The following is a 20,535-nucleotide window of genomic DNA, read 5'->3' as shown; positions in this document are numbered from 1 at the left end:
TTATTCGTGCGGCACCCTGATGTCGTTTTCCGTTTTCTGTTTGTTGAGCACGGTGTTCCTACCTCTACTTCTTATTTCCTTTTTAACAGCGGTGTCATGCTTTTGTTCGTAAATAGCGCCCTGTGATCCGTCTATGCAATCCATGTCAACCGTGACTGCTGGCTTGTTTATGTTGTTATTGGCTAAACCGAGTACCCCAGTTCTAATTAATTTGTTCCCAGGCTCGAGTCACGACATGTTCACCATTCTAATGTACAGTGGCACCTACGTCGCACCGTCAGAGTTCTGCGTGCAGGACTACTACTGCTCCGTGTACGACAGCCAGGTACGGGCGAAGCGACTTGTTTCCACCTGCGCGGTCTGGCTGGCACGTGGTGTCGAGGGGCTGCGCTGCATGACGTGTAGAGGAGGATGGGCGGCCTTTGTTTAGCCACAGAAAGGCCTTTCCAGCTTTTCCTGGGCTAGCTGTAAAACACGCATCTTCAAAGAAAGCAGATTGGAGGGTAGGGGGGTTGACGATAGCCTTCGCCTTAAGCTCAATTTCTAGAGGAACGCACGTGTAATTAAACGGTGGGTTTCGGCTCCCGTCGGGTCTTTTGTTTCACAAATTTCACAATTTTAACCCTCATTTCTACGTTTCAATCAAGAACTGTTCCTTCGCCCCCCATGTTTTTCTTATAGTTTCACTGTCTGTCGGTTTCTTGTGGTCGTTCTAAATATGAAGCGCCTCCCTCGATACAGTTAATCTTCACGCCCTCCACTAATCTTGCGCGTCTCTTTTCCTGCTCGTCAAGTCCGGCGTGGCTCGGATGGCGGAAGATGTACTTCAGCTGGTCTTCAAACAGGTAAGAAAAAGTGCGGAAGCATAAGTAAAAAAAAAAAATGCTTGCCGGTGTTTTCAATTCGTATTAATATACTGCGCAGTGATCCCTTTGATTAAGAGGAACCTCTGACTCGTACATTCAAATACACGAGATGCACGTGGACGTTCGCCTATCCAAATTGCGCGTCTGCAATAATAATCGAAGACAGCAATTCAGATCAAGCGCACTGCCAACTGTTCATTTCAGCTATCTACAGACAGTGCGCTTGAACATGAACATTGCGGTAACGCAGCAGACCTGTGAATTCTCGGCCGATTCAAGAAAATACAACCTTACTAATAATTAACGATCTTGTATGTACCGGTATGACAGAACGGTCAAAGCGGGGCAAAAGAATGCGTACATCATTAGCATATATTTACATACGATAAAATAATTTTTTAATATCACACGCGTCAAATACACAAATGTAGTGTAGTCAAGGTGCAGTGACTGTGAAGACACAAAAACACCCCCACATTTAGGAGTGAATATAGGATCTAACTCATTATTGGGCGAATTTGTTCCGAGGAAGAAAAACAGTGTTATTGCACTATAGTGATAAAAGTATCAATGCCTACATAAAACCTAAATAATAGCTTCTTTTATTTAATTGCCTGTATTGGCTGTATTTCATAAAGTGTGGCACGTACACACAATAAGGTACATTCTTGCATAGAAATGTAGTTTATATAAATGTCGGTGGGCCCAGTCCAAGCGCTTATGGTCTCCCTCGCATACGATATAATGTCATGTCTTGGGTATCCATACGGTAACGTAAACAGAAAAGCACAAATCTGGAGAAAGGCAAAATATTCTGTGAAAGCAGTCTATGAAGCCTCAGCACTTTTAAATTAACCGTATAATTCACGTGTATGAAAATGCTTCACAATTTTTTATTCGAAATTTATATTTGTATCTAAGACATGATATGACATATGACAGACATGACATGATAGTTTTGGGATCTTGAGGTATTATGAATAAAATAAATAAATATCATGTATACGAACTAACATGATCGATCTGCCTCCATTAGAAGAGATAAAGCATTTCTTACAAGTGGAACCTTCATAAATTGCGTTTTGCATACAACAAATGTCGCTTCAATTGTTCATGTTTTTAATCAGATCAGTCCACTAAGGAAATGTGGTGTTTTTATAGTCGCCGTTGGAAGCTATCCACGAAAAAAAAATCTTGAATGGCGTAGGTGCCGCTCTCTAATTGATCGCATTTCACGAGAGCATGCAGCACATTCTGGCACTGGTTGCGTTCGCGTGAAAATGAGCCAGAAAGAAATTCCAACGACGGTTGCAGCCGAGCGGCCAGCGTCGAAGGCGTCGACTGCGATCCATCGCGCTTAATCGAGAGCCATTCGCAGTGACCGAATGTGCAAGCAGGCTCCAGCGAGACGCGTTGAAGGGAACGCGAGCGCCTTCGCACGCTCCCGGAAACGGATATCCAGCGCGCCGAGAGTGCATCGTCGGAAGCCCTCTCCGCGGGTGCAGTGTGAGAACTCGGAACAAGTGAAATTCCCTCTTGGGCATATTAGGCTGTTGAGGCTGCACTCAAAAATTGTGCACGCGAAAGTGCTAAGGCCGCCGAGGTACGAGACATTGGGCCACGTGCCGTGTAGCCGCACTCAGGTCACCCTGCTTTGTGCGCAGAGCGCTGCGTTGGCCACCAACAACGTCGCCATCTACATCGGCGGCGACTTGGCCTTCCAGAACGCGGAGCGCTGGTTCAACCAGGTGGACGCCAGCATCAAGGCAGTCAACGACGTGGTGGGTGGTCGAGGCACTTGCTTGCTTGAGACGCGCGCAAATGCCTCCGGGTGAACCGTATTCGCAAAACTTCTCTTGCGTGAGAGCATTTCCTCATTAGCTTACGACAGCGATCGACGGGATGACGAGACGATATCCACGACGATCGCCAATCGCAAGTAGATAATCGTACTCTAGTAAGCAGTACGCATTTGTTGCGCGACTAGGAAAAGCTTTTTGTATGCTAGATCACTGGAATATTTGCGTTTAACTTTCGCGAACAGACAACGATTGGCATAAGCTCCTCAAGTGCCGTTTGAAGACAGCACCTGACCAGTTGTTTTTGTTGCTCACATTCAATAGGGAGAGTCCGCAGACCCGGGCGTGGGTAAGCCGGCAGCACGTCCAAGGTCCAGGAGTCTCCAAGGCGTTGGAGCTCGCATTTGTCCGGTAGCCTGGTTCTGGGTCCGCTGCCCGTATGCCTGTTAGAAGGCGTTACTTGAGAGGAAGCTTTAGCTCGGGTGCTCCTATCTAAATACATGTAAAAGGAGAATTCGTTTTTCTCGGCAACTACTGCACCAAATTTGATGAGGTTTGTTGCATTTAAAAGAAAAACTTAAGATCTGGCGACTGTTGGTTCCGAATTTTTGAAGGTCGTCAATTTTTTATTAAACATTGGCACAAATCGAAAATTTTCAGAAAACGAAACTATCAAGTTTACAACTCTGTAACTCAACAACGAAAAATGAAAATACAATTCTGTGAATTGCATCTAATAGTACAGCTAAATCGTACAAAATTTATATGTCACACATGAATATAAAAAATATTTGTAATATGGAAATACAGCTTTTGCAGAACCCTTGTGACTAAGGTAACAAATTCACGTAAGATGTAAAATGACGTATCTTATTTGTCCGCTTCAAATGATCTAATGGATGCCGTTTACAGAACAGCGATATCTGTTCTTGATGCAGAGCTGTGAATTTGTAAACTTCGTGCTTCTATTTTTTTCAAACGGTCGAATATTTGAAAAATATTTTTAAACAAAATTCAAGCCCTAAATCAACATTACGCTTCCAACAGTCATTAGAATTTAACTTTTCCTCTCAAATGCGACAAATTTCATTAAAATCGGTCCAGGGGTAATCTCAGAAAAACGTTTTTGCGTTTCACATGTGCTTGAATAGGCCGCGTCGGAGTTGAGCCCGAGCTAAAGCTTCCTGTTAAAGTAGGCTTCTCCACAATAATAGTGTCTATGAGGAGAAGACAGCTTCTGTGAACTCCGTCCTACGGACGTTTTACCGTGTATTGGACTTATCATAGTGCGTTTTTGCATGCTAAATGTAAACGCCATTATAAGTAAAAATATAAACTGAGACGTATCGCATCTAACCGTAGTCCTTCCGATCATCAGGTCGACTGACACCCCGATGCACTGTTAAAACATCGGTTATTTGCGTGTTCTAAATGGATCCGATTACCTGTAGTTACGACGCGGCGTGTAGTCCTTGCGTCTCATAGTGAACACCAATGACTGTAGCGTCCACTGCTGGTGCGTTCGTGCAGCAGGTGACGGGGTGCGATCGCAGTTGCGAAACGGCGAACTTGCACGGATCTCGCCTGTAATATTTCACTATTTAACAAATTGCTGCGGTCGGCTCCGGAATAATTTCTTTTCTGTTATCAAAATGTTCTCCCCTATGTGTTTGCACCCGCTCCAAGGTGTAAATAAGAAAAATTTTTTTACGACATACCGGAGCTTGTTAGCTCAGGGCTCTAGACCCGCTACGTCCTCTCAGCATTTTGCTGCTATGCTCTGGGTCACGGGTTTCGATTCCCGGACGGACTGACCGCATTAAAGAAAAAAAGGGGGGGGGGGAGGGAGCGGGCGGGCTGCACTGAGCTTTGAGTGCACGCTGGAGGACCGCAGGTGACGTGAAATAGCGAAATCAAATCGGTCAGCAGTCGATCGAATTGCATCGATTCGACCTCGCCTAAAGTCACCCGAATGTTGTAGTTTCACGTCACGCAGGATCGATCGGTCGGGTCGTGTCGCGTCGAGCGCGCCCTGCGCTTTGCCTTGTATTCCGCCGAAGTCGGCTCGTTCCCGTCACTGTCGGCTGCACGCGACGAGCGAGCGCTCCCGTTCGTACGCCTGTGCCCCGACCGCAGGCCCGCAGGAAGGGCCACCGCGTGCACGCCGCGTACTCGACGCCGCTGTGCTACCTGGGGGCGCTGCACGCGTCCAACCGGTCGTGGCCCGTGCACCGCGGGGACCTGCTTCCCTACGCCGACATCGCGGGCCGCACGTGGGTCGGCTACTACTCGAGTCGGCCGAACCTCAAGGAGTACGCCCGCTACGCCAACGGCTTCCTCCAGGTACGCGCCATGACAGCCGTCGCGGACAGTGCGCCGCGAGCTGCGCACTTCCTAGCCCCGGCAGTGGCGCCGTCCGACGCCACCTCCCCGCGCCCGTCATGCTCCTTTGTTTCCAGACGAGCGGCATGCAGGAAAGTTATCCATTCTTTTCAGGCGTGCAAGCAGCTGGCTGTGCTGGGTGGAATGAAGGACGTATCCCAGACGATGAGGCTCAGTACGTATCCCTCGCGCTATACGCTCCAATCGCGACATCCTCGAATTAATTTCGGGCTTCCCGAAAGATGCTCCCATGAATTCTATTCGTTCAAATTCGGCGCTCTCCCTCCTTTTTAGAGGACGCCGTGGCCATTTTGCAGCACCATGATGCCATCACGTGAGCTTAAATTTAATCGAGATATTTCTGCTGTTTTGAGGAGGTGACCTGTCGTCGCATTCACTTCTGCGCGCACTGCCTCTTCTGCGCAGGGGAACCTCCAAGGCGGCCGTGGCGAGCGACTACAGCAGGCTGCTGTCCGCCGGCATCGCCAAGTGCGAGGTGAGTGTGGCAGCAGCCTGCAGCGAGGGAACGGATTTATTTATTTATTTATTTATTTATTTATTTATTTATTTATTTATTTATTTCGTCGGCAGAGGTCGGCAATTTGGTCCTTGCAACCGAACGCGGGTATTGGCCTCGAGCTCCACCACTGGAAAAGCTGGCGCCACCGTCGGCGTGACGTGCTAGGAGGGATCACGTGGACATAGCGGCCGCGTCGGCTGCTTCGGGCGCGCCGAAGCGAGCTGAAAACGAGCTTAAATTCCCTCGTTCGCTGCGGTTTTCATTTAGTGGCGAAATTTTCACGCTTCGAGTGTCTCCTTTACAACGCTTGAAAGCACTACAATAGGTAGTGGCTGCCTTTGAAGGCGCGCGACATGGTAGGCTACTGCTCGGTGCCGCAGGGCCGGACGCACGTAACGGAGGCCGGTGTCAGCCTTATTCGCACGTAGCCGCAGGACAAGAAGCTGTGTGAAGCTTGGCTCGCGAAACATAAAACCGGCAAACAGTCATCGGCTACAACTCGGGTATGCAGCAAGCACAGACGCAAGGAAGATTTCTGCGACGGCGCCCGGTCTGCGATGTTCTGGAAACGCGCACTGAGACGTTCGCCCGAGTCTGCTGCACGACTAATGTCATGACGGTTTGGTCTATCAACTTGTCAATGCTATAGATACTGGCAAGTTCAGTGGAGTGGAAAGGCAGCGGTAAGAAGCACATTTAAAAAAAGCATGGTATATATGGTCATGCTTGTGTTATGGATGAATGCACTGGATTACAAAAAAGGAGCAGCGGGAAATTGTACGCTGAGAACGCCGATAAACATACAGTGCGACGCAACTCGAGAAATAGTATTGAAAGGTCAAATAATTTAGAAGAAAAAAAGATTGAATCGTCGCGACGGCACATCACAGTCCCGTAGGCGTCGAAGTCTCTACAATGAAATTATTTTTGAACAGTTCTGATAGCGCCCACGCAACAATGGTTGCTTGTATACTGTCAAATGCTCGTATTCTGCGGCCTTAAGCTCACGGCACGGTGCGAAAACGCGCGTGCGCAGAAAGCGAAACAGTGCGCGGACAAGCATGCAGACGCGCAGTCGGTCGCTGCGAATCTGCGCGATCGCTGCATTGAGGCTTCATTCTATTACGCTCCATTTAGTTATACAAACACTATAAGAACATATTTCACATAGTTTGCTCTCAGCGTTTACCTACCTTTCACGCAAGAAGCCGGTTCGGGAGACTCCATCGCGGCGACCGCGCGCAGTGGCGTTCACTGTACGTATTCGGTAAAGAGATAGCGGCTGTAAACGATTGTGTGCTTTCAGTTTGCCCAAGATTATTATTTAGACAGTAAGAAACTTCTCTCGTTTCGAAAGTACTTTCAGAAATGTCCGGGAGAGCTCGCGCGTGGTGTTTTCAGTGAGCGCTGACAGCAAAACCTATGAGGAGCGCGCCACGTGATCCCTCATACTACGCCAGCGAGGCGCTTCCGATAGAGGGCGACTCCGTAACTCCTCGCCGCCAATATCCAGGGCGCAAAAGGCGCTGATTAGTAGAGTGACAGATATAGATAGGTGGACCCACCGAAGTATGAGAATGCCAAACTTTACTTTTCCTGCTGCCAACCTCCCCGGACCGCAAGCTGTATCAGGAAAGGAAGTATAGTGAGAGTGGTGGAGAAATGTAGAGCAGGAATATATATATATATATATATATATATATATATATATATATATATATATATATATATATATATATATATATATATATATATATATATATATATATATATATATATATAGGCCCCGTGTCGCAGACAATCCGTTGTCGCCGTCGTTGGCCGTTAGAGAAAATATCATGGCGTATATACTGAGCTAACTGAACTTGTCAGAATTGAGATATGATGTGAGAAAACACAATGCTGTTGCGCGGAAACTCGAACACAAACCCCTTTTCCAGCTGCCGTTTGAGGCCCGTCTTAGTAGGAGCGGCGCGGCCCAGAAAGCTCGCCTTCGTGCATATATAGCGTTCGCCGCCGGCGTTTCCCGGTAAACGTTACGGTTGCATATATGCGGCCGTTGCGGGGAAACGTGAGAAGCAGTCGCGGACCTTTGAATGCTGCCGCGTTCCACTCTTAAAGGCGAATCTTAAGCGTGCTGCTTCTTTCTTTCTTTTTTGCCCATTTGTGCTCCATATACTTCCAAGTGGTTGTTTCCACAAACACATCTATAAACTTTTGTTGAACTATTTTGCGAGGTCATAAAATCGAAGTATGTCCATAGAATAGTCCACAGGCGTCACAGAAAAACGTGTTGGTAAAACAGATTTTACAAACAAAAAGCACAAGAATGTAGGAAATAAAGTGGTCTATCGGATGTCTTATACGTATTAGGTAGAGTGCACAAACCAATTTGACAAGGGCAGGACTGTTCAGCAAACAATACATCTTGTCCCCTGCTATCTATTGTAACGTTTCCGTGCGCTGTTTTTGTTTCACTGTAGGGCGCCAGGGCGATGCGGAGCAGAATCTTCTACTCGCTGAAATTTATTTAGAAATTGCATATACATTTTTCTGTCAAGTGTACATAGTGGATCATCGGGCGTTATGACCTTGCATATTCGTCGACTAATGCCTACATTCTTGACAGATAACCTGTCAAAATGTCGCAACGTAAGGCACGGAAAAATGCAGTCCCCCCCTCCCCCGACGGCTCTCGCGCGCGGCGCAGACGGCGATGAGCCGCGCCCTGAACCAGCTGCTGGACCCGAGCGGGGCGGCGGGCGACCTGCCGTGGCGCTTCTGCCACGCGCTGAACGTGAGCGAGTGCGGCCACTCGGAGAAGCTCGACCTGGCCGAGACGGACGGCGAGTTCACGCTGCTGCTGTACAACCCGTCGTCCACGGCCCTGGGCACGTACGCCAGGCTGCCCGTGGCCGCCGGCCTCACCTTCACCGTCCAAGGCCCGCAAGGGGACGAGGTGGACACGCAGGCAAGGCGCCGCATTCTTTGGGCGTATGACAACGCGGACCGCAATACCTTGGGGGACATCCTGGAAGGGGAAGGCTCGAGCGACGATTCTATGCAACGTTTGAGGGAGATTTACCTATAATAACACCGTTTGCGTTGAATGGGAAGAGATGAGTAGCGAGCAGAAAGTTGACATTACTAAGGGACTGAGACGGGGGTGCCATTTATCCTCGCTGCTCTTTATGATCTACATGGTGAGGATGGAAAGGGCGCCAGAGGAATGTAATGTCGGATTTAATCCCTCATACAGACAGGCGGGCTCAATAGTAGAGCAGCAGCTTCTAGGTTTGTTCTATGCGGCCGAAATTGTGTTGCTCACTAACAAAGTTATTTGCAACGTCTGGCGAGTATCTTTGGACATGGATGTGAGAATTTGGGATTCAAATTTAGCGCTAAAATATCAAGTTTTATGGTATTCAATGACAACGATGAACAGCCAATGCCAGTACAGGACCAGGAAATACCACGCGTAAAATAATACAAATACCTTGGTGTGTGGATAAACGAAGGATATATATATATATATATATATATATATATATATATATATATATATATATATATATATATATATATATATATATATATATATATATATATATGTTCGGAACGAGGTAAAAAACAATAGCAAAAGGGAAGAGAAATGCGGCTGCAATGAAACACAGAACGCTGTGGGGATACAATATCTATGTACATATGTACGAGGTGCTCCAAAGTATGTGGAAAGGTGTGATGGATCCAGTACTTACATTTGGAAGTGCGCTTGTTTGCTGGAAGTCAGGGGCATAATTGGGACTCGATGGCAACCAAAGGCCAGCTGGACGCTTCGCGTTGGGCCTTCGATCACTTTAAGACTACAAATGAAGCTGTGCCGGGTGATATGGGCTGGACAAGCATTGAAGTGAGGGAGGCTCAGAGTAAAATTGATTTTGATGAACGTCTGATGAATATGAAAGAATGCAATTGGGCTGCGACAGTGTGACGTATTTGTACAGAATAAATTTAGTCACGGGGGAGGAAACTTACCAGCTTACCAGCAATTATGCGACCGGTATAGTAAGCAACATGGAAGCGAAGAACGCCAGACGCAGTCAGAGAGGCTGAGACAATCTCACGGGTTCCGGCAATGGGAAAGGAACCTGCAAGGAGTAATTACCTAAGAGGAAAAAAATGAAATCAGGAAATAAACAATTTATGATAGGGAAGCTCCTAACTTTTCGAAGCAAGATGAGGATGCCATAGAACGTAGTTATAAAGCGAGGTACACCAAGGAAGAAGAAGAATGTGCTTGCTGCGGTAAAGCTAGGAAAACTATTTAACGTATTTTCTTAGAATGTAAATATATCTATCCAGCTGCAGGTTTAGGCTCCTCTCGCCTGCGAAGACCTTGGGCTCAGGGGTAGCAGAGGGAAAGTAAATATCTCCGCAATACAGCTTACGGAAATGATTAGAGGTCTGCGGACAGAAAAGTAGGGAGATCACAAACAATGGTCCGGAAGCAACACCCGCAACTGGATGGAGTTTTGTTATTGGCCAAGAATCAGTATGTACACAGGCAGCTCTACTTAACGTTGATGTTCAATTCTTAACTCTCGTGGCACATACCAAGGGAGGGGCATTCACCACACATCGTGGAATCGAATATATATACAACTGCGCAGAAAAATAACGGAAAACGATATTTAACGATAGCGTACTTCGGGTTCGCTCCTGCAGTTGGTTTTTCACGAGTTTAAATGATCGCGACCGCATATTCTATCTGTTTGGAGAGTTAGCTTGTTGTGTTAAGCAATGTCCCAGAGCCTATCTAACCGCGACCTATTTCATTTCGGAGAAACGACACTCTTCGTCGTCACTCGGAGGCAACCAGCTTCGGAAGTGCCGTCGCTCTCGGTGCGCGTTTAGTGGAAGCGACCAGTGGAATAGCCCGTCCCCGTTGTTCTCGTGTCTCGAAATTTTCCAGTGCGTTGAAGATATGCACTCCGTTCCGCGAAGGCATCGTGCGGGATGCGACATCACTGAAAAGAGAAAGCGCCCCGAAAGGTTACTGCGGTACGTCACGCGCTCCTCTTTTGTTAATTTAGCAGAGTTTTACTGACTGGCAACAAAAGCTCAAGCGCAAGTTTTCTTTAGCGTATAGTCATACGACGCAGGAAGCGCTGCAACAATTCCCTTTTCCCTTTCTCTTTCCTCTTGCCTTTTTTTCTCCCTCTTAAAGTGGGCATGCCCGTGGCGTCCCTATCGGGAGGCTATCGCTAGTGTACGCTCCTGTCTGTGTGTGCAGCGTTTACAATCGTCTGCATTAACTGTGTTACGTTGCGAGTCGACAGAGCGCCGTATAATTTGTACCGGCTATAGTACATACTCGGGCGAAGTAATGGCGCAGCACAGAACAAGCGACGCACACGCACCGTCAGCTGTGACACGGCTCTCTCTCTCTCTCAAAAGGGCTCTGCTGCGTGTTTTTGTGTGTCCAGGCGGTGCCCCTCATCATGACCCTGCTGAACATCCCCGAGCGCAGCAGCGCCGCCAGGACCGAGCTCGCCTTTCCCGTGCAGTTGCCGCCGCTGGGATACGCGGCGTACCGCGTCACTGCGCAAAAGAGTGAGACGGCGCGTGACGTGCGCTTGGGCAATTCCAATGCCGATTCCGGCTCGAACTTGAATTTACGCTCGCAGTTGCGTCTTTAGTTATATGTGCGCATTCGTGGCGAAACTGAATTCGTGTCCACGTCGCACTCGAAGCTTGGCGAGCCTGAAGCCATTCCCGATCTGCACGCGGTGTTGCTACGATGGAGGAGCGCGGTTGCTACCAGCACCTTGCGTGCCGTGGACAAATCAACGGTTCGAGATATGCAGAGCGAGTCAATGCGTACGAGACAAAGGTTAACTGGAAGACGGAGGTTTCAACAGTGGTCGAACGAGCTCGGGACTATGTCTCAGGCTCGAGCCAATGACGAGAGACTCGTTTTCGACAGTTCGAATACAGGTCCCCTTGTCGAAACGTTGGCTCCTACCTGAGGCATTGCCCCTCGTTCGACCGCTGTTGCTCGCTGAACGAAGCAGTGTCTCGTGACTCGCTGTAGGTACACAGGCAGGCGCATATGTAAGTGGAAGAAGTGAGCGAGTTTGTGAAGCCACTGATCGTTCGTCGCCCTTGGTGGGGCGCGTCGATATGTTCAACCACACGTCCGAAATGGGCCGTTCAACGGTAATTTTATCATTCTGAAGTCATATCCAAAACGAAATCACGTAAAAATGTTGTTCTGTCTTTTTATCTTTGCTTTATTTTGGTTGGCGCAAAATAAACCGTTTTACTTTGCTTGGTAGAAAAGAAACAAATATGTGTCAAGGTTTCTTGCTGTTGTGGTCTTGGTACAGGCAGCGAAACTGAAACCGCGATGGCCATGTGGCACCGTGCCGTACCCCCGCAGCCTAGCTTCGGAGAGCATTGTTCAAACCGGACACGACACGCACGAGCGAAGACGACGCACGACCATTGGTGTTTCCTGTCGTGCACTCTCATCGAAACAGTCTGTGCCTTATTCCGCTAGAATGACCGCGAAATGCGACAACCAGGGAGTGAATGCGAAATACATCAGGGGCAAAGCAGCTAACCCGTCACTGCGAAGCTGGACTAGTTCCATAAGTGAGCCGCTGAGCGACATTCTGAAAAAGCAGCACTAGCTGCGGGGGCCACAGAAAAAAAAAAAAAAATGAACGGCGTATGCGCCGACTACCGACTGGTTTAAACGCAGCCGACGTCATATCTCGTCGAGCAGACGAAAGAAAAGATAGTGTGGACGACTGACCGGCTGGCAGGGCACGAGCGAATTGAAGCACGGGGGCGTCCTATCAAGCGCGCGAAGAGACACCCATTTAGTGAACAAAACGAAAAGAAAAATAATTACGCAGATCCAACGCACATCTCGGAACCCATGTTGACCGAAGCCCCTGTGAAGCGAAGCTTTCGTCAAGCGGAGTTCTCGTGAAGCGGTTATACTCAAACGCTGCATATAAGTCTGCCCACTTCGTTCCTGCGTCTATGTGGCGTAAACGGAACTAATGCGCGCGCGCGCACATGCTTCCGCGCACCCGTGCCGTGCATGCAATGTGAGACACGCGGTGGTCATCTCAAACGGACGTCGGCACGATATGTGCGCGGTCACAATAATGGCGAGGGCTCCCGCTTTGCTGCTGGGGGGACCGCGATTCGATCCCACCATCGGCCACGGTCAGGTGTCCGGGAGGGTGCGCAAAGAAAGTTTCGCTTTAATAAAACGGGGATCCAGAACAGATAACTCTTGTAAACGACTAACAGTCAGAAAGACAACCACGAAAGTAAACGTGGCACTTGTAAAAGCGTTTGCAGTAGCAAATGCAAAATTCGTTTGCCATTTTCTGTCTGCGATTATGCCTGGGGCGCACTTGTGAGCGTTGTATCGCGGTCGCAAGATACGTTTCGTGGTTTTTTTATTAATGTAGCTGCCAATACGTTATCACTTTGTCCACTATTTGCCGCGACGGCCTGGCTAATAGTTCTCCATTCCCAGCAACTCTGAGGGGCGTCGAATTTTTCGCATCCCTTTCAACTCTTAAACGACGTGGCATCTAGCACGAGCAAGCTATCTATTAAAGAATTTAAAAAAATGGCTGTGGTTTACCTAAGGTTAAGCCCAGGATGCGAAGCATACTAGCCTTTATTTTAACGCGAAAGCGTTAAGGAGCTCGTGTCGCAGAAAAGCCGGTGTCGTCGGCGTCGGCTCAGGCGTGCGGCGCTTGCTCAGGCGCACATTTCGTTGTCGCGCCGAACGCTGCGTTGCTCGACGCTCACCGCGTCCGATGCGGGAGGCGACGCCGCGAGCAACGGCGCGAGTTGGAGCCCCGTTTCTCCTCTGTCGTGACGTCACGGTGTCACGTGGTATTGAAGGCGACACCACCGCGCCTGAGGAGCTGGGTTGAGCTCTCGAGCGACGGCGCGAGTTGGAGCCCCGTTTCTCCTCTGTCGCGACGTCACGGTGTCACGTGGTATTGAAGGCGACACCGCCGCGCCTGAGGAGCTGAGTTGAGCTCTAGTAATATGCTTCGCATAAAAAAAGAGGCGTAGCTTTACGCCATGAGAAGGAGCGTGGTGCTTGCTCACAGCCCTATCTAGCCTTGCAAGTGTTTCGCCCTAGCTGTATCGTCACACTTGAGCACGTGTGAGACAAATGTTCCACAGAGTCACGTGAGCGCGTTAATTCGATGCACCGTGACGAAGTTGCCGCGTGCACTTTCAGAGAAAGAGGAGATGCATTTCGCTTCGGCATCGTTGGAATTCCTGCTGCTGGAGCCCGAGCAGCGGTTCATCGAGAACGAGGTAAGCTCTTCGCGGCCGTGCGCTATGATTGGCGCACCCATTTAGTGAGCGAATGAATGCACAAGTGATATGATACTTAACATTTTTCCGTTCAAGAAGTAATTGAAAGGAGGCTCGAAACAAGAACGAAACCACTTCGCTTGAAGTTCGAGCCCTCTTTACATGACAGTTATGCATATAGCAATTGTTCTTAAAACCACAAATTGCAGTCAGCACGATCTGAGAACAACATAAATACAATTGCACACTAGAGACAAAGAAGAAGACAGAAAGAGAGATAAAAATAACAATTATGCAGCTAAGTGCTCGACCATATATACTTCAATACTCCCATAAACTAAACGGAATTGTGTTACATTGATCATGTACGTAACACAACACTATCATGCTAGCAATTCACCATGGCAAAAAATGTATTTAGCTTTATGTTGCCTACTTTGTCAATTTCAATGTTGTGTTCAAGGAAGAGTGAGTAATCATTTGGTCACTAAATGCCATACGAGAGAACTGAAAACGGCACAAATATATGACGTGTTTCTTTTTCTTTATTCTTTTTAGTCGCCTGTGACAGCGTAATTCTACTCCTTGAGGTAAATTACTCGAAGAGGCGGATATTATTTGCACGACAAATCGAAATTCCTAATAAACTAATTAACAAAAATTCACTAATTTATTTATTTATTCTCAATACTAGCTGTAAGGCCCACTGGGCGCACTAGAGAGAAGAGTAGGACGACATGATGTGGCACACTTAAATAATGTTGGCACTGTCGGTAATAGCAGCGATGGAAGCAGAGAAGTGATTCCATTCTGTACGGGTGCACATAAATTATGAAGTTTTTTAAGCTAATTACATATTCCAATTTACGAATTGTAGTTCGCAAGTCTAATAATTATGGGGTTTTACGTGCTAAAACCACTTTCTGATTATGAGGCACGCCGTAGTGGAGGACTCCGGAAATTTCGACCACCTGCGGTTCTTTAACGTGCACCTAAATCTAAGCACACGGGTGTTTTCGCATTTCGCCCCCATCGAAATGCGGCCGCCGTGGCCGGTATTCGATCCCGCGACCTCGTGCTCAGCAGCCCAACACCATAGCCACTGAGCAACCACGGCGGGTCGTTCGCAAGTCTGTTCGCTTGAAACGAATTCCAAGGGTGACACCAGTTTTGAGATATTCATTCCCAAGGTGTGCGGCTGAGTGAAGTGCATTAGCGTTCTGGTTATTTCTGTCCTGCAATGCATAAAAAAGTTTTGTCAGAAAAAAGTCAGTGGAAGAAAAGTGCACTTTTACCGCAAGTTTCACGGCGCGTATCTCAAAATTTGTCTCATCACCAAAGTGGGTATGCCTCGGAAACTCATTGGCTAGTATTCCTAAATCGCAATACGTGCCGCAGAGTACTTGGTTGGAGCATATAATTAGGGGGAAATCGTTAATTTGTCAATTATATGCGTTTTGATTCATCGGGTAAGTAATGTCGTTCGCCTCTTCGAATAACACAGCTCGAGGAATAGCATTGTGCTATGTTCCGCAGGCAATTTTGTTTCAATGCAGTTCAGCTGAAAAGAAAAAAAAAAAGCACCTCGTAAATGTGTATATTCTGTGTGAGCGTTTTCAGTGATATCAATAAGTGTCGTGGTTCTTGTTTGGCTTGCTTATATTGAATGAGTAAAGGTTATGCACTGCGATTAGGTTTTGCCGTTGAAATATTTCCCACGCACGTGGGTCGTGTTCGACGCCAGCTACATATAACGCGGTGCTTAGTTTTGGAGCGTATGTACTCGATCGAGTGAGACTACATAGTGTAGCTGCGTCTTATACGACAAAGCAGCAATTAAAGTGTTACAAAAAGTTGTGTGTTGTATGCGTGCAACGTGTGACTTGGTTAGCGAGCGAATGAACAAGCAAGTGTGCGAGTGAACGAAGGAACTAAAGCGAGCGAAGAAGGGAGTCGGCATCCTCGTAGGAGGAGGCTACGCGCCGCGAGCGAGCGCGCGTGCTTCGACTGAGCGCCTCGTCGGGGCGCACTCGTGCAGCGCTACCGCATCGAGCTGGACACGACCAGCGGCCTGGTGCGACGCGTCACGTTGCTGGGCCAGGAGAGCGGCGTGTCGCTGCGCCAGTCGTTCTACGCCTACGCGGTGGACGGCACGCGGAGGCAGACGGTGGCCACGGCGGGCGGCGCGTACACCTTCGACCCGGACACCAACCGGCCCGCGGACCTGGGGAACAAGGTCACCTACCGGGTGGTGCAGGCAAGCTGGGCAGCCGCCCTGCGGTGGCTCGAGCGACTGCTTCATTCCTCGCCCGATGAGAGCGAATTAACGCGCGAGCGTTGATTGATTGGCTCACCCGCGAGTGAGGGTGGCCCAACCGTGTCGTGCATGCGACCTGTCAACAAGTTGCAACGATATATCACTAATCCCTTTGGCACTTTACAAAAAAGCGGGGGTAAAGAAAAAGAACGCCGAGCAATGTTAGGGTTTGCAGGAAGTCACAGCGAATGCATTGTTCACGCACGTTAGTCCGTACAGCGTTTCCATGATGAAAAGACACTTGAATGCTTGCAAGTGTTGCAAGCGCGAGAACGATCGACGGTGAATTTTTACGTCCGTGTGAGACGCGATTGCCAGAGGAGAGATGACAGCGACCATCATTGTGAAACCAATTCGGCATCAAAACCTGGCTTGCGTAAAGACAAAGTATAAGCGTATAGTGTCGAGTCGCCATGACGGGCCGAAATATATCCCAGTGTGTCATACGCAGGGTGCTTCATTTCAGCTGCACCAATTTTTTTTTTTAAAGTTGCCCGTGGCAGTTAGCGCAATTCTAACCGTTGATCTAAATTACTCGATGAAATGGCCATTGCTTCTACGAGAAATCCAAATGCATAATTGAATCATTAACACAATTACGCGAATTACCGGTCTAAGTAATTACTTTACGGCAAATATTTGAATCTGCGAATTGTAGCCGGTGAGTTCGCAAGGCATAACCACTTGGAACGAATTCCCAGGACTGCGACCGTTTCGAGATATTGATTTTCCAAGTGTCCGACGAACTGCATGGAGTTCCAGTTACTTTTAGCTTCAGTGCATAGAACAGCGGTTTCTTAAAAATAATAAGTGGAACAACAGTGCATTTTTACCGCAAATTTTTCGGCGTATATCTCGAAACCAACGCCATCCTCAGAATTCATTTTAAGTTGATACGCATTGCAAATTGACTAGCTAGAATTTGTAGGTTAAAATAGGTACCGTAAAGCACTTAATTAATAGATTGATTAGCTCAAGTCTGTTAATTATTCAGTGCAGCATTTTGATTTCTCGTACAAGTGATTTAGATCAAGGGTTAGAATTGTGCTGTTTGTCACAGGCAATTTCTAAAAATTTGGTGCAGCTTAAAAAACACCCTATATAAAGCCTTATAACGTAGTAATTAAGGCTTAAAGTGAGGGGAGAAGGGGGGCTCCTGCGCCCCCCCCCCCTGCAATTTTACAACCGAGCTGAATATGGCTAGGGTACCGTAGACATTTTGAGAACAATATCAGAAATGTACCGGCGTATACGTTTAAACGCGATAGCGCTGAGGGCCCCGTGTCGTAGAAAATCCGGCGTCGGCGTCCGGCGTCGCCGCGGCAAAAAGAATGTCGAGCCAAATTCCGAACCACGCGTACCCAACCACTCTTATACATACCACCAAAGTTGCTCATACCTGTTCTTTTATTCTTTACAAAGTTACTCCTTGGAATTTTGAGAACAGCCGCCCGCAAACAAATGTAACGAAAAAAAGAAACACCGACGGCGCATATATTTTATGTTATCTCTTCTCAGACTGAAATGTTAAAAGCGCGAAGTAATAAGAGTAGATCGACCCACGCACGAGGTCGCGTTTCTACCAGAAAGCTTGCCTTCGTGCATATATATATATATATATATATATATATATATATATATATATATATATATATATATATATATATATATATATATATATATATATATATATATATATATAGCGTTCGCCGCCAGCGTCTCCCGGTAAACGTTACCGGCAAGCATGAAAAGCAGTCAGAGGTCTTTGAATGCTATCACGTTCCTCTCTTAAAGGCGAAGCTTGAGTGGCCTCAAAATTTTGTGTATGCGAAATTGCCCGTTTAGAGGTTTCCATACTTAACACTGTTGCGCAGAGCGACGAAGGTACTTGAGCGAGTCCTTCGTCGCCCTGCGCAACAGTGTTAAGTATATCCAACCAGCTATATAGCCCACTGAGGAATTTTCCTCGGGAGTTTTCAGTTAGAACTACGTATTTTTATCCTGTTGGAGATTAGAATGGGCACAGGGGCACATCTATTCACATTTCTTGCGACTTTAGAATTGTGCGTCCCAGTATTTTCTTTCTTCTATACATATATACGCACACATACTGTTACGTCCGTGCAGGCAAGTTCATAACTGACACAAAACGCCAAGTGTTTGTGGCTAAGCGTGCTGCGCGTAGCAAACTACATCAATGAGACACTGGTAGAAAAAGCGCGCGGCAGACACGTACGGTGGGTCTACATACCGTGCGACGCCTTGCTCTCCCGCGTATAGACCGGCGCTGCAATCCTCCAAGCGTCGAACTTTTGGGGATTGCCGTGGCGCTGACCGAATTGTGGTCTGTACTGCAGGTTTCTGCAAAATCTCATTCCCTCCTGCGCTCGCGGGCGTGATGCTTGTTGGTGCAGGGGCCACACGTGACGGAGGTGCATCAGATCTTCGATCAATGGCTGTCGCAGGTTATCCGCCTCTACAAGAACAGCCAATTCATCGAGTTCGAGTGGATTATCGGACCACTACCGACAGGGTCAGTCGGCCGCAGTTCCGATTGCGTCCGCTTTCCGTAATCGCTGTGTAGCCACCGAGGCTGCGTGTAGCGCTGGTTAATCGTGCTGCACATATAAGAGGCGATCATTTTTAAGTTTCCCGGAATTGTTAGAGATTGCCTGTCACGGATAACACAGTTTCAGTCCTTGAGATGTATTATTCAGAGAGGATGCGATTATTTTCACGAGAAATCAAAACACATGTGTTCAACTAATAAAATGCACTAATTAATTCTTATGTAATTACGTTACGGCATTTATTGCAATTTTCGACTTGTAGTTTTCAAGGCGTGTCCACTTGGAATAAATATCCAGAATGACACCAGTTTGGAGATATGTGCCATCAAACGGCGTCGTAAATATGGATTGTTGTTCCACTTTCTTTAACAAAACGCTCTCTTTATGCATTGAAGCACAAAAGTAACGGGAAGGCCCATGTATAATTCGTCCCACGCTTTCAGAAATAATAATTCGAAACGGGTGTCATCCTGGAGCTTCATTTCAAGTGGACACGTCTCGCAAACTTACCAGCTACAATTCGTAAATTCCAACATGTGCCGTAACGTAATTAATTAAGAAGTTAATTATTGAATTTTTTTTACTTAGTTGAACATGTGTTTCCATTTCTCGTGCTAGTAACGCCGGACTCTTCGAATAATCACCTCAAATACAAGAATTTGCTGTCTGCCACAGGCGATCTTTAAAAAAAATTCCAGAATATTAAACAAATGATCGCCCCGCGCGTGTACAGCCCAAATCACCATTTGCACACTTGCGCAATCATGCTCCCGTTCCGTGGGAATTGGGTCAGGTGGTCTCCTTCACATCTGTTTAGCTCCGGTGAACCACGCCGCATAATCGGCGACCATAACCTGCAGCGAGCTTCCTGCTTCGCGCTCACCAGAAATGCGCGTGTGACCTCGCGCGATGCTGACGCGCCTGCGCTGTGGCGCAGGGCGAGCACGGACGTGACGACGCGCTACGAGACGTCTCTGGACAACGGCGGCGTCTTCTTCACCGACTCCAACGGAATGTTCACCGTCACGCGAAGGTAACTGTGGGCATCACGAGTACCGGTGATTCATGTCACCGCGATTCCGGTCAAAGATCACACTGACAAAGATTAGCTGATTTTAAACGTAGTTCATTAATCTCAAGGCTAATTGGCTATTAAACAATGCAGTCGAAGTCAATACAGAACCCGCTTATAGAGCCTGAAACAGCGCCTAATTTAGCGCTGCAGTGTCAAATGCGTTACCCCGAGTTATGTGCTGTCTTCCATCGCGCAGAGTGAACGACTCTTTGGATCCCGCGTCGGTGGCTTCCAACTACTACCCGGTCGTCTCGTGGATTTACATAAAGGTAGGACATACTGAGGTATTGTATCCCGAATCCAATTATCGTCACTGCGTTGGAGCCAGCTTATAACGTACATTTTCCAGAACCAATCCCCTCACAAAGCATGCTTCATCTACAGTAACAACACTGGATATGTTATAGCGCACAATTATTTTCTTCTTCGTGCGCTTATGATTGAGATTCTGCAGACGAAGGTTTCTTACGAAAGCCGTAAACACCAGTGTAGAGTTATGCCTGCTGTGTTCCAATAGCGGGCTTCGACAGTGTCTCTCCGCCCGATCACAGAACCACGCCGAGGAGCTGCAGATGACGGTCATCCCGGACCGTCCTCAAGGTGGCACCAGCTTCGTCCAGGGCACCATTGAACTCATGG

The 20,535-nt window shown here is 47.7% G+C and overlaps 1 protein-coding gene across 1 annotated transcript in view; it reads left to right on the top strand.

The window, feature by feature from the left end:
* LOC135896425 (lysosomal alpha-mannosidase-like) overlaps positions 1-20,535 on the top strand; it is a 36,308-nt gene that overhangs the window by 10,591 nt on the left and 5,182 nt on the right. Inside the window, exons 6-20 of the mRNA XM_065424799.2 lie at positions 222-325; positions 795-845; positions 2,531-2,647; positions 4,802-5,008; positions 5,162-5,222; positions 5,342-5,381; positions 5,474-5,543; positions 8,278-8,538; positions 11,054-11,180; positions 13,855-13,934; positions 15,973-16,191; positions 18,666-18,784; positions 19,759-19,854; positions 20,093-20,165; positions 20,448-20,534. Of these exons, the coding sequence (XP_065280871.1) occupies positions 222-325; positions 795-845; positions 2,531-2,647; positions 4,802-5,008; positions 5,162-5,222; positions 5,342-5,381; positions 5,474-5,543; positions 8,278-8,538; positions 11,054-11,180; positions 13,855-13,934; positions 15,973-16,191; positions 18,666-18,784; positions 19,759-19,854; positions 20,093-20,165; positions 20,448-20,534 (1,712 nt within the window). The remainder of the gene's footprint in view (positions 1-221; positions 326-794; positions 846-2,530; positions 2,648-4,801; positions 5,009-5,161; positions 5,223-5,341; positions 5,382-5,473; positions 5,544-8,277; positions 8,539-11,053; positions 11,181-13,854; positions 13,935-15,972; positions 16,192-18,665; positions 18,785-19,758; positions 19,855-20,092; positions 20,166-20,447; position 20,535) is intronic.

Source organism: Dermacentor albipictus, chromosome 6 (assembly GCF_038994185.2).
Source record: "Dermacentor albipictus isolate Rhodes 1998 colony chromosome 6, USDA_Dalb.pri_finalv2, whole genome shotgun sequence".
Taxonomy (NCBI): domain Eukaryota; kingdom Metazoa; phylum Arthropoda; class Arachnida; order Ixodida; family Ixodidae; genus Dermacentor; species Dermacentor albipictus.
The sequence above is the reverse complement of the archived record's forward strand: the minus strand, read 5'-3'. Positions and strand labels throughout refer to the sequence as shown.